At 43.3% G+C, this 14,988-nt stretch overlaps 1 protein-coding gene across 1 annotated transcript; it reads right to left on the bottom strand.

The window, feature by feature from the left end:
* Positions 1-10,359: 10,359 nt before the first annotated feature.
* LOC137896003 (fidgetin-like protein 1) lies at positions 10,360-13,246 on the bottom strand. The gene is made up of 2 exons (XM_068741532.1): positions 13,176-13,246; positions 10,360-12,236 (listed from the first exon to the last, which is right to left on the bottom strand). The coding sequence occupies exon 2, from the start codon at positions 12,220-12,222 to the stop codon at positions 10,360-10,362; it is 1,863 nt and encodes a 620-aa protein (XP_068597633.1). The 5' UTR covers positions 12,223-12,236; positions 13,176-13,246.
* Positions 13,247-14,988: the final 1,742 nt, after the last annotated feature.

Below are 14,988 nucleotides of genomic sequence, written 5' to 3'. Positions count from 1 at the left end.
TTGGTTCATGTTCTGGAGCACACACACACACACACTGAAGAACTGCACCTCCTTCTCCAGGTGGAGTTTCCCTTTCTTCTTTTTCAGAATCTTCTCTGCCACTTTCTCCTGCGTTTGCAGGTTGGCACAGATGTTGACCTCCCCAAAAGTCCCTTCCCCGATGAACTCCTGCACCAGGTAGCAGGAGGAGACGCTTCGGAGGAGCTGACCTTCCTGGATCTCAGTCGCTTCGGGTGATGAGAGAAGATGGAGAGAATTTACTCAGCAAGGGAGGGAAACACAACCAAGTTGTTGTAACCCCCCCCCCCCCGGCTTGAAACACAGATGATTCTGGAATCTGTGTCATTATCTCACAAAGCAGACTTTAACAGATATTTTAGATTATTAAGATAAAATAATCATCACAGCAGCAAAGACTGAAACTCTTCCGTGAGACGATGGAACATTTTCTGCTTCTCCTCTCTCTCCGTCCGCAGAGGGCGGGGCATCGTCGCTGATAACCAATGCTCAGCCAATCAGCGTCCTGAGCGCTGACACCGCGGGGGCTCCTCTAATTTCCGGATTGTGAGTTCTGGGCGTAATTTTGACGATGATATAAGGGCGCCCCCTACTGGGCAAAAGGAAAGTTACTGAATCTTCCTGCTTTTATTGTGCATTAATGATCAATTATTACTGAAACTCGATGGATTAAACGAAGCTGCCCCCCCCCCCCCCCCCCCAACCGCCACTGATTTGAATGCCAGGAACAAAAAACAAATAATATTAAAGTTCCTTATAAGCTGCCTGACGTTACGTCCCTTCCTGTGATAATATAGAACATTGTATTTAATAATAACGTCATCACGTCTGGGTTTCTTCCTGCCTACGTCGTAGCTTACGTTACGCTCTTAGTAACTAGTTTATCACTCTGTCAGAAGTATTTTCAATAACTTTAAATAAAGGTTGAGCCCCCACCCAAAAGAAAATGATGATTAACAGCATATTTTGTTTAACTATGGCAGAGGAGATAACATCCTGAATTGACACGAAGGCTTTACTTCCAGTGAGGACGTGTCCAGGATTTCAGGTGTCCAACAGTCCAACTGTTGTCCCCAAAGTCGTCACCATTTAAATCATTATTTGACATTGATATATTGCAAACAGCAGATATTAGCATAAACATATATTTATCTTCTTAACAAGACTTCCCGTCTTTGCATCAAATAAATTTGGGTTCATTTAATGCAAAGACCGGAAGTGTTGGTATCAATCCCAACAGCTTCAGCAAACATCCAGCTCGACCCTTCTCAGCCCCCTGCTGGGCAAAAGGAGAGTTACTTACGTTCGGTGTCACGTGACAAATAACCGTTTGAAATATCAAATTAAGACAGCTAATTATGCAGTTTGGACACAATAGATTGAAATATAATGTTTGCAATTTATTCCAAGACTGCCAGTTTCTTTCTGGATCAATAAAGTGTCTTTTATAGATTTTATTTGATTGGGTTTTATGTAAATTAAGTTACATCACGAAGAAAAAACATATATCAATGCCTAAATTTCTGTCAGGCCTAAGGCAGGTAGGAACCCAAATGCAAGGCGGTTTGAGCGGGAGTCCAAAAACAGATTTATTGGTCGTTACCAGGGGGTCAGTCCAGAGTAGCAGACAGAGCAGGTTAGGGGCAGGCAAAGGTCAAACACCGGGTGGTCAGGCAGGTCAGGCAGACAGGTCGGAGGCGGGAGGCGAGCAGATGGGGTTCCGGGGTCAGGCAAGGTCGGTACACGGGGAGGCAGGCGCTGGAAGGTTGCTGGAAAGACTACAAACATGACACTACAATCTGGCAGGGTTCTGTTCTCTGGGCTGATGGGTGATGCGTTGCAGCTGGTGAAGGGAGCACAGGAGTCAGGAATCAGCTGATGGCAGAGCGGAGATGTGGAGGCGGGGAAGTGGGCGTGGAGAGCGGCACAGCCGTGACAATTTCCAGGTTGACATAGATTAAAATACATGTACAATGTACATTAAAATAAATAAATGTCTACACAATACAGAGAAACACGACAAATATTGTATTTACATAGAATGAAACCGAGTGGGCGAATTCATTCCTTTGGTTTTATTATGCTTTTATTTTGAAAGCAGCATCACACTTCCTTGTAGCTATTGTGTCTGATTTGACCTTCAATTCAACAGCTGGCACAACAAGTGACAAAGAATGTCAGACTGATGAGTCACGTGGATTCATATAAACATCGTGGACAATATTTAAAAGGGAAATAAAGGAGACGTCTCTTCTCTTAAATGCTTTACATATATTTGTTCCTCCACTTTAGAATTTGAAAAGTGTTTGATGACGGTTTTATTTACAATCAATAAGCAAATCAACCAAGAATCTGCAATTTACGTATCTCACTAAATCATGAGTCACTTTCACAATCCTGTACTGCATCTCTGCTGTTTTCTGTCCCCCCAAACACACAAGTGCATCATGTTTCTGTACGTTTACTACAGATGAAAGCAGCAGTGAACATTCTAGCACAATGTCCTCGGTATGTCAGAGTGATTTGCTGCCTTGCATGAGTCTGATCCAAAATGTGACTTCACAAATGTGAGCTCTCAGCCAGTTAGCATGTCCTCTGTAGTGGACATTTGTCCATTACAGAGGACATGCTAACTGGCGGGCTGGGTCCCAGGAGGATGTTGCATGACAAGTCAATACAGAACAAACAAAAACACTGAATACAATAAGCTTTCCAGGGGGAGAATCTGCATGACTTCAATGCCAAGTTGAGCAGCTCTAGTCTCACACCGGCAAAAACGAAGGAAGACTTTTTGAAGCTACATGGAGATGGGGAATTGTTATTGCTAAGAAACACTGGAATGTTTAATACCATTTGTTACAACATATTTTTGTGAGAAATCCTTTGAGGATGCTGGACATAAAAACAAAGAAAAGGAACAGACTTTGCTGTGAACATGACATGAGAGCGGCACCAAGGTGAAGCCACGCATCTGAACTCTCAAAGGCAGCAGCAGAATCACTCTGATTGGCCGGTTTGTAGTTTCTAGTGAGTTCATGCACTGTGTTGGTTTTGTTCTTTGAAGAAGGTGATGTTCATGCACGGTTCATTTTGTGCACCATTAAAAAATCATATAGCTATCTCTTGAATGTGAATAAAAACATATATTTCTTTCACTAAAGAAGGGTTCGGTGAATGCGCATATGGAACTGGTGGGTTCGGTACCTCCAACAAGGGTAAGAACCGCTGTTATACTACGTTGCTGAACTTACAAAGGGCAGAACAGCTTTGCTGAAAATGTTTGCTCCATTTGCAATTCACACATTTATTTTATGACTGCAAACATTCCAAAGCGTTTTGGAATGTCTGACATTATCAGTCAAATTTACCGATTTCTCTGAAATTACCAAAAGGTTATTGTGGTAAATTCCTTATTCTGACGGCGTGTTTTGTACCGGAACTGTCCACTGCTGAATTTAGTGTTTTTACATCAGGCACCTTGGGCAGCTAAGGGGTCCTTGGGGAAAGTAACGTTCCGTTCTTCCGTTCTTCACAACGGACCAGTTCGTTCTGCGTTGATGCCTGTCTGCGTTTCTGATGAAGGTAGGTCGGAACGATCCGGTAACGATCGATAATTAGTTATTCAATATGCAAATGAAGCGCCGAGTTTCGCCGTAATTTAAGATAACGTTTATTGAAGATTATTTTTGCATAAATGTGTTCCTGAATTTTTTTTAAGAATGTACTTTTTTCTTTAATATGGATGACAAAAATGCTTTTAAATTCTGCTAAAGGGCCTAAACATTGAACGGCTCCCTTTGGGGACACTTTTCTCTCTTTCAATGCTTTAAATAAATTATTCTGAGTGAGCAGGATGGCTGGAGGGTGCTGGTTGGGAGTTCTCCGTGTGATCCTGATGTTCACAGGCTTTAATGCTAGTTAGCTCCGCTAGCATGCTAGTCGTTTATTTTCTTTGTGGTTTGAATGTTTGGCGAGTTTCATGCTAATAATTTCCGCTAGCATAAATAGCTAATCGCTAGACGGGAAGCTAAGGCTCCGCTTATCTTCAAATGCTAATGCTAACGTGCGGTTTATGTTGAGATGCATTACAGCAACACAACGCAGAGGCAGAAAGACTGCCGCCGTAACATTTAGTTAATGTAGTATTTAAGTGTGTGATATATGTTGATGCGCTATGGCAGATTATCTTTAAATTATTAGTATTAATGTTACCGCAATGTACATTCTAACTGACCCTCCAGACCTGCCGTAGTTAGCTGTAAGGTCGACTGCGCATGTCGAATGTTCCATTGATCGGTGATCCCCTCGAGTTCCGCTGTTCCGTTTTGCTCCAGTGGTTTGATATAAAGTGGTTAAACGTGTGCTTCGCCTCGTTATTTGAGTACAACACAAATCAGTTCATGGTTTCTGTTCATTCTGCTCTCATTAGGAGATTTAGTCGACACAAGTTTTTGTGTCATGAACCATTGAGGCAAAATGCAAAAATAATTTCCTACAAATATAAAGTCAACATGTAAATATTAAAGTAAAACGGGGAAACTCTGCATGAACTAATTATCTGGACCATTTACTTCCTATCTCGGCCTTTCAGGAACAAATTCTACTTTTAGGCTCTGAGATTTCTTTGTTATATTTATACAACAGATGATTACTAAAGTAATCATCAATATAATAGGTTTAAAAGACAGTGATGATTTCAGCGGTTTATGTGTTTCGTATTTTCCGGTTATATTGCATACAATATATTGCATATATTGTTTACAGAAGTTTTAATCCGCATGTAGCGAGGACGTCCCGTCGATAAAAAGAAAAATATATATTTCGAAAGCCGTAACCGGAAGTTGCATCTAACTTCACATCAATGTATTTGTAGTTACCTGCTATGTCCACAAGAGGGCATCGCGGTTACAGAACACCCTTGACACATGTATATATTAATTTCCGGTGTCCCACAAAATAAAAGCATCGAGATAAATGGTAGTATAATTCAATTTCACGAGTAAAGTGCCAGAAAATAATAATGTTGAGTTTTAATTGTTCAGAATCCTATATTCTGATAGGATTAGAATATAGGATTAGAATATAGAATCCTATATTCTGATAGTTGTAGTTTCTAGAGGAATAAAGGGAGGCGATTCTCCATTTCTATTGATTTTAAATTAACTGTACAATCAGCTGTAGCAGAAGATAACAGGAAATCACTTTGTTTCGTCTGCAGGTATTTCAGCTGAACAGGATGCCTTTTTAAAAAGCGACCAACGATTGCCTGTAAAGAAACGAGTGAACAAAACTGAGTGAAGATCGATCATCAGCGAAGACTGAGATATCACCTGGAGACCCGGAATGAAATCACCCAGAATAAGTATGTATGTTTGTCCTCGCATGTTTGTTTCATCACAGCAGCGTCCAATTCCTTCAATCTGTCCTCCAGATTGTCCACAGCAACATGTCTGTAAGGAGGAGGAGGAGGAGGTTCCTGCTGATCAGCAGCTCTGGAAGGAGGAGATGAACTCCAGTGTGGACAAAGAGGAGCCAGAGCCTCCACGTGTGAAAGAGGAGCAGGAAGAAATCCCCACCAGTCAGGAGAGAGAGCGGCTTGGACTGAAGCAGGAGACTGGAACCTTCATGTTGAGTCCTCCTTGTGGAGAAAAAGACCACAGCAAAGATCAGACTCTGTTCCTGAAAGCTGATGAAGATGCAGCATCAGAAGAGTCTGGAGTTCTCATGCCAGTTATTAGCTCTGTGGTAGGAGCAGCAGACATTGACCAGCTGCTGTTCTCTAACAGCTGTCATGCATCTGGAAGCCATGATAAGAGAAAGGAAACAGGTGAAGAGGATGTTGAATGTGATCCCACACTTCAACCCCACAGCAGAAAGACCAGGAAAGGGAGACCATATGTTTGCACAACATGTAGCAAAGCTTTCACAAGAAAGTCAGCCTGTATAGAACACATGAGAATCCACACAGGTGAGAAGCCTTATAGTTGTGAAGCATGTGGGAAACATTTCAGACGGAGTGATGCATTGACAGTCCACATGAGAACCCACACAGGTGAGAAGCCTTATAATTGTGAAACATGTGGGAAACATTTCAGACGGAGCGGTCACTTGACTTTCCACATGAGAACCCACACAGGTGAGAAGCCTTACAATTGTAAAACATGTGGGAAACATTTCAGACAAAGTGGTGAATTGACACGCCACATGAGAACCCACACAGGTGAGAAGCCTTATAATTGTAAAACATGTGGGAAACATTTTAGACAAAGTGGTAAATTGACACGCCACTTGAGAACCCACACAGGTGAGAAGCCTTAAATTAGAGCAATGCGGGAAACATTACAGAAGATCAGCCCACACTTGTTTTTTTTTGTTACAAATTTCACAATAAGAATTCTTTTTTTTTAATCAATTTCTTTCTTTAATATGGAAGCGAAAAATGCTTTGAAATTCTGCTGAAGGATCTAAAAATTGAACCGCTTCCTTTGGGGACACTTTTCTCTCTTTCAATGCTTTTAAAGAAAATATTGGTTTTTCATTCATTTCCAATTTATTCTGTTACTCTGAATCCATTGTGCTGCTTTTATTTGTTCCCTAATTTATCTTTTGAGCATGTAAGTTTGTATTTGTTGAAAATGTAAATAGTTTGTAATAAACACTGTTGAAAATTTAGTATTACCGACTTCCAATAAAACGGGAACGCATCTGTACTTCTATAACGGACAGCGAGATGACGATGGCGCCATTTTGGATAGAAATATATACTTGGAGCGAAGAACATTTAAGCCTATAAGGATATTGATTGTGTGCTTTTTAATTTACGACGGAAGAACAGAACACATTACCGGTACATTAGAAACAATTTCATGATAAATGACTGAAAATCGTGGATTGAATGTTTTAGATTTTACTAATCTTAACAATACTTTTAAAATGAACTGGGCCAAACATTTAAAAAAAAAACATCTCCATGTGGAACTTTATTCCCAACAATATTTTTTCTCGGTTTGGTAGTTTGGATTTTATATTAGGCTGCAACTACAATGTAGACAAACTCCAAGGAAAAACTCTCCTTTCATAAACACGATTTATTGACTTGGTCCAGAATATATAAGCACAATTTGCTCCCCATAAATATATGATATGGAATAATCGGGACATACTTTACAAAAATAATCATACTTTTCTAATTGGGTTGAGAAACGGATGAGAATTATAATTCAACTTTTTAATTGTAATAGACAATTTTGTTCCTCTCCCCAATTCTGTAGTAACAGTAGTAGGAAAAATCTGTTTTACTCATTCTAAAAATAGCAATAGGAATATACGCTCTTTATTTCAAAAAGAAGGTATAATCTGTTCCACACGTCGTTTCATACTGGAATTCTTTTGTAAATTATATTTATTGCAAGAAAGTATGGACAATGCCCAGTAAGTTTTTTTGACAAATACGGTGAAAGACAGTGACGTGCGGTCAGGGGAGGCAAGTGAGGCACAGCCTCACCTCTCATCATATAAAATCATATAAAAATCATGTATTTGTATTATTAAAAATAATATAAAAATCATATAATATATAATATAACATCAGTGATATTATATTATATATTTTATGATTGTTTTATTTTTAATAATACAATTAGTGCGTCACGTATTCTTGTGCTCAGCGGCATTAAAACACTGCAGTATAGAGCGGAGTACAATCAGCTCCGAAGAGGGTGACCTTAACCTCTTCAGAGCAGAAACTACATTTCCTCCTCAGCATGTTGGCCTGCGCATGCAGCACGCACCGCTGTCTGTACATATCATCATCATCACCATCATCATCATCATCATCATCATCATCATCACCATCATCATCATCATCATCATCATCATAATCTTCATCACCATCATCATCATCATCATCATCACTCGCTTTCTTTGGACCCATCACTTGTAAAACTCACAGAAACAGCCAGAATCAGGTCAACAATGGAAACGCAACACGGGAGACGATCAGGAGACGAGAACCGAAGCTGGAGAACGCCTGAACTGAACGATAGCGCCACCATCTGGAAGCTGCTCGTATCTCAAATTTATGCTCGTGTCTCAAAGCAAACATTTTGGTCCCGGGTTTGCTCGGGTCTCGTAACACTCGTCAAAGCACTCGTATGTCGAGGTATTACTGTATACATATAGGACAGACAGATAGACACATCTGTGTACTTGTACCAAATCTGACCAGTGCTGCCGAGCTCCGGTCTTACACCATACGGCGCCGTCCTCAGCCCGTACTCTGTGGATCTGGCCTCCACCAAAAAGAATTCTGTGCATCTGTCCAGGTCCAGCTGTGAGGAGTCCCTCTATCCGGAGGTGGGGGGGTCATGTGACTACGTTCAACGCTGGCTCAACGTTTCAGCAGCGTGGCCAACCTTACAACTAAAATATTTATCAGCAACTTGACAAAAAGATGAAAAATAGATGAGAGCCTGTCGTGGTCATCCAGATTTTAAAGGATAGTTTCATGAAACTTACATGACTTCTTGGATATGTTTAAATTCTATGCATGATTGTCTATACTCTTAATTGTCAGTGTACGTGTGAAGCACTCAATGAAAAACTATAAATAAATCCTAAATGTTAACCTTCTTTGGTGACGTCTCGATCCGATCACGTGATCGGAACCGGCCGGTTTCTCCCGATCAGGACTCAGATGCTTGGATAGCGGCCCAGAGCGAGCCATCTCTCCTCCAACAGAAACGCAGCGTGCGGAATGACGTCACTTCCTGTGACACTATTGGTTGAATGTCGCCAATCGGGTCAAAACACGGAAGCAGCTTGAAGCGAGTCGCGCGAGTGTGTCTGCGATGAGGAAGTATTGAGAAGTGGATGAGAAAAACATTGCTATTGAGCTGCTGCTCATTTTATTTTAAATAATCGTATTTAATATGTTCTGTTGCACTATCCAAGTCCAAAGTGAAAAAAGTATTTTATTTATTACTTGAATGTTCAAGCTGCACCACAGAAGTGCTCTGTTTCAGAGTTAAATGTTGAAATAAGATGAATAGAATATAAAATAAGGGACATCCTGGATCCGTTTCTTCACTCGTCTTAATTTATAAGATTATAGAAGTATCGGATCGAGACTCGGTATCGGTTCAAAATCAAATGACTCGGACTCGGCTACTCTTTGAAGAGGAACAGTCATTCTGTCCAAATGGGATTTACTTGCATTTCAAAGGGGGTTGGTGCAAGTCACACGCTCACAGAAAATATGCATCTATTGAAATATCAGAAGTGCAGCCAGAAAATTAAGAAACGCCAGAAGATTTCTCGTTCTACCGTGGATCGATCCGATTTAAGTTCAATCTCTCAGACTTTTTACAAATCAATGCAATCAGGTCCAATATCAAGTTACTCTGGCTAGATGAGCTTTCATTTATTTTCCTTTTCTTGAAGAAAACACTCACTCTTGTCTTTTGCCACCGAGCCAAATCCGGGTCACATGTTGATGCCGGCCCGTATCCTGGCTGACATCGGGCGGGAGGAGGGGTACGCCCTGAACAAGTCATCCATTTATTGCAGGGGTCGGCTGGATGAGCTTGAACCTGGCTAAACGGAACTGCTGAACACAAGCAAATGTTTATTTTATGAGGGAAAGACATAAACTTCTCGATTGTGACATAGTTGGAAAGATATTTGTGAATTAATACTAAATACACCAAATACACTTTCAAAAAAACGTTCTAAAAACATATTTATTGAAATCAAAGACATCATGGTGTCATCTGGAATACAGTTCATGAACACAACCTCGTGTCCAGTTCCAACATCAAATCACAAAGCAAAATGAAGAACGAAACAGAACAGTGGCCATTACAAACATTTCGCTAAATATTTCAACACTTATTTCAAAGTGTTAGTAATAAATTGCATATTTAAGAGCCAGACTTCCGTTATATGTGCAAAGTATTATTTTGTAATTAACAAATTGCAAAGCGACCTCTGCCTGAAGGAAGTCTGCCACCCCGAAGATGACTGTAAATAAGGATAACGAGAACGCAGCTCTCCTGGCGGCCTAAATGTGTCCACGAGCGGTTTGGAAGGTGCAAGAAGGAATCTGTAAAGGACAATCTGGTCTGTGCAGCGGAGCCAACCAAACCAGATTCCTCCTCCTGCTGGTGGGACGGGTGTAGTCGGGTGAAATGGGATCTGTTCTGCTGTACGTTCTGACATCAAACGATATGCATAGTGTACAATAAATACCTCACATCTGTAGATTTCTCGAGACCCTGGAATCTTAATCTCACCCCGGGTCAAACTGAGAGGCCCAACGTAATGTGGAAGGCGGGGCACGGTTTAAGATCCACATCCAAAAGTCTTATTCCATTCTTCATAGAGCTCCAAGTCTTTTGACGACACACTCGGGCGCACAGTCTTCAGGGCCTCCTGAAAGTCCTTGTACAGGATTGGTCGCACCTGATCAGCAGTAATATTGGAGATGTCACCGAGCTGGATACTACGGATCGGTCCCAGCGCTGCCTCTTTACACAGCTGGGTCATGTCAGCCCCCGAGAACCCCTCAGTGGCTGCTACCACACTGTCCAGCTCTTGGTCCCTCAGTTGGTTTTTCACTTGGGCCATGAGACTCGTCACGATGTGCGATCTGGCAGCCGCCTCGGGGAGGGGAATATACAGCCTCTTGGCCAGGCGCCTCCGGGCAGCCTCATCGATTTCTTGGGGCCTGTTGGTCGCACCCACCACCAGGATGCGATCCTCAGCGGCTGTGGCCGCCCCATCCAGCTGGACCAAGAACTCCGTCTTTATCCTACGAGACGAGTCATGCTCCCCATCCGTCCTCTGGGACAGCAGCGAGTCGATTTCGTCGATGAAAATGACAGCAGGCTGGTGGCAGCGGGCGATGGCAAAGAGGGCTCGGACCATTTTCTCCCCTTCACCCACCCACTTGGATGTGAGCGATGAAGCACTGATGCTGAAGAAGGTGGCCCCTGACTGACAAGCGATGCATTTTCCTATCAGAGTTTTCCCAGTCCCTGGCGGTCCAAAGAGCAGGATGCCTTTGGGAGGCCCACGGAGACCAGTAAATATGTCAGGCCGCAGCATCGGCCAAACCACAATCTCCTTTATGGTGCTTTTGGCAAACTCCAGACCAGCTATGTCGTCCCAGGCAACGGGAGTCCCGTGGTCCATTATCTCATTCATGATCAGGTCAATTATCTTTGGCTCAATGTTTTTAAGGCGCTCATCAGGGGTCGGACATACCAGATCAGAGCCTCGACTCGTCTCGACGTCTTCCTCTTCCTGTCGTGGAATTGGTGACACAAATTTTGAAAATGCACCTCGAGGCCTGTTGGCACCGAGAGATCTCTTCAGGGTTGCTCCCGCACAAGTGCCCTGAGGCTTCTGGGTATTTTGGGGGTGTTTTCTCTGTTTATCAACAATAAACTGCTCACGAGCGGTTCTGAAGTGCGCTCCAGCTGGCGAGTCAGCACCTGCTTGAACTCGGTGCTGCCCCTTCCCACCATTCCCACCATCTGGGCTGAAGACATTCTTCCGCTTTGATGGGTTCGAGGTGGAGGAGGAGGACTGGTAATTGTGCACGGCCCCTGCTTGGCCATCGTTTCCCTGTGAAAGGACGGCGTGAGGATGATGAAATGCAGACTGAGGTCGAGAGCATTCAGCTCTGGCGTTCACCTCAGCGTTTACTTGTGGTGGTCCTAAAGAGTTCAGCAACACAGCTGCTGACCCGCCGCCGGCACAGGGAGTCGGCAGGGAGCCGCTTCTGCCGCCTTGCCCGACAGATATGTTGCTATCGCCTGGTTCCACCAGGGGGCGCCCTCCACCCGTTCCTTCCTGAATCATCTTCTGAATGCAGGGCAAATCCAGCACAGCCTCCATGGTCAGGGATGCCTCCCATTTGTGGCTGTAGTTCCTCTGACTGCGCACCAGGTGCAAGGCACTCTCTGCATGGTTGTTGAGGCCTGTGCGGAGGTCATCCAGGTCCAGCACTGCGGCGTAGCGCTCAGAGTAGGTCCTGAAGAGGCCCGTCATGCCGGCCTGCGAGAGCTGGCAGTTTGCCCATGCATATTGAATGGAGAGGAGGTGGGACTGGTTAACATTGGCCATCTGCTCAGGTGTGCAGTTACCAGAAGAAACATCAAAGGACCTCCGTTGCCAGTTGTCCAGGTGTGTGCTACTCATACCTGGCCTCCTGCCTGGTGAAGGAGAGGGGACACATGTCATCAAAGATACACGATATCCGCTAGCACTCGTTACACATTAGCCATAAACTGAGGAGCTTTCAACTTTGTCGTAATGAGCATGTTACAGGGATTGGATGATTTGAAACCAAAGGAATAGGAAAAAGAAAATTAACAAAATCAAAGCAACTTGAGGCGGAGGCGCAAATATTTCGTCAACAGAATGCATCGATCTTCTCAAACACTGGACGCCACTAATTAGCATTTGAAGGCTCAGATGGAAAAACACGTAATTCATTTTGAATAGAACGCTTTGTCTATGCCCCGGCGTAAATACCCACAGCCCAGACGCCGAGAGCTAAAATACAAAATAGACCAAGAAACACCAACGAAAAACTCGCGTTTGTTTTCATCGCAGTTTTTTTTTAAGTTAAGAATTTGATCTGATACTTTGACTTTCTCTGCACAAAATTATTGGTTCTCTCCAACTGTAAAATTATATATTTGTTTAACTGTCGCCTCACAGCGAGGAGGTCCCGGGTTCGAATCCCATCCGTGCGCCGTTTGTATGTTCTCCAAAAACATGACATTTAGCTGAAGTGGTTACTCCACGATGTCTGTTGTGTGAGTGGGTGAGTGCCCCCCCTCCCCTCCCCCCCCTTTGTCTGTGTGGCCCTGCCGATGCATTCGGGCTCCAGCCGCTGGCGTGACGATGAATGAATGTTAGTGAAACAGATTCAAATCTATTAATCAGATTAACTCTTTCCATCTGGGACAGCTTTCACTCGATTCACGACGGCAGCAAACATCACGGAGCCTCCACAACATCGACTCACATTCACAATAGTACACAATAGATAGTAACAATAGTACACAATAGTACACAGAGAATACATGCTAGGAGCTAAAGACAACAACTGCAGCACAGAGCTGAAGTTAAAGGACGTCACTTACTATTAATATCTTCATAAAGCTGAACGACAATAACAAACGCTTCTTCTTCTTCTTCTTCTTCTTCTTCTTCTTCTTCTTCGTCTTCTTCTTCTTCTTCTTCTTCTTCTTCTTCTTCTTCTTCTTCTTCTTCTTCTTCTTCTTCTTCGTGGATTATTGGCGGCTGGCCACCACCTTCACGAAGGACATTACTGCCACCTTCTGAACCGGAGATGAATCAGGCTCCTATTTTCCACGCGTGGAGCTGCGCTCCCTCTTCCTAATATATTTGTGTTTATGAAAAAATAAAATAATAACCTTGAATACTGTAGCATCCAGTCGATTTAGAAAGGCCAGAGCTGATGGTTAAATGGTTTTTGTGGTGCATGTACCCCTATGAACTGTTGAGTTGGTACAGTCCAACCAGCGCTGGATCTCGTGTTCTCCCTGATATACTGTGACTGTGTATTGTGGCGTATAAGAGTTTAAATTAATCCAAACGCCGCGGTAGGCTAAGTCAAGGGGTTAAAACACTGAAGACGCTCACGCAGTATTTTGCACAGGCATTGCTCGTTTTATTGTTCCAGATCGCAGAGAGAACAGGCTTAGAATAAAAGCCTTTATTGTCATTGCATAGTAGCTACACCATGAGGCTAGGAGCTCGAGGACTGACTTGGTTGCTGTTTCATTGGTTGCCATTAAATACCTAATTTAATATAATTTTTGTTTTCAATGTCCATCTCGGGGCACTTCCGGTTTGGAGCTTTTTGTCCCTCCTTGCTCTCCGTCCTCAGATTTGCCCCCGTTCTTCCGTTCCTGCTTCCCCCCACTTCCTGTCAGAACACGCTGTGAGTAGCGTGGACGAGAGCGGCCCCCCCGAGATGCGCTAATGTGCATTTTTCTGTATAAATCCAGGTGTGTAATTATTTGTTTTCCGTGTGATCCTGATGTTCAGAGAGTTTAATGCTAGTTAGCGCCGCTAGCATGCTATTCATTTATTTTCTTTGTGGTTTGAATGTTTGGCGAGTTTCATGCTAATAATTTCCGCTAGCATAAATCGCTAGACGGGAAGCTAAGGCTCCGCTTATCTTAAAATGCTAATGCTAACGTGTGGTTTATGCTGAGATGCAATACAGCAACACAACGCAGAGGCAGAAAGACTGCCGCCGTAACATAGCATGTCCGAACCTACCGCGCATGTTGTTGTAAGCTAACGTTAGCATGTTGTGGTAAGCTAGCGCTAGCATGTTGTTGGAAGCTAGCGCTAGCATGTTGTGGGAAGCTAACGTCAGCATGTTGTGGTAAGCTAGCGCTAGCATGTTGTGGTAAGCTAGCGCTAGCATGTTGTTGGAAGCTAGCGCTAGCATGTTGTGGGAAGCTAACGTCAGCATGTTGTGGTAAGCTAGCGCTAGCATGTTGTGGGAAGCTAACGTTAGCATGTTGTGGTAAGCTAGCGTCAGCATGTCCAAAGCTAGCGCTAGCATAGAGCAATGCCTGACCAAGTGCTTTCTGGGGTTTGTAGTGTTTCTGACCTCCGCTTGGCAGATTTTTCAGATCACTTTGGGTTTATCAAGCTCTTTGTTTGGTTTTAACTCGAAAAAGTTCCAAACGTCCGATTTCAGATGAGAGGGCTGCAGACCGGAGTTTCACCTGAGTCAGCATTTTGCATACGCGGGATTGTGCGCCTGACGTCATGACGTTGAGGCGAGGGGGCGTCTCTCTCATTACGTGCAGTAATGAGAGAGAGAAATGGATCTCATCTACTATGAATCGATTGCTCAAAACTAAAAGGAAATCGATCCAGAATTGATTAAATAAATTTTTATCACCCAGCTGT

This window comes from Brachionichthys hirsutus, chromosome 7 (genome assembly GCF_040956055.1).
Source record: "Brachionichthys hirsutus isolate HB-005 chromosome 7, CSIRO-AGI_Bhir_v1, whole genome shotgun sequence".
NCBI lineage: Eukaryota > Metazoa > Chordata > Actinopteri > Lophiiformes > Brachionichthyidae > Brachionichthys > Brachionichthys hirsutus.
Note: the sequence above shows the minus strand (reverse complement) of the source record. Positions and strands in the feature narration are given on the sequence as shown.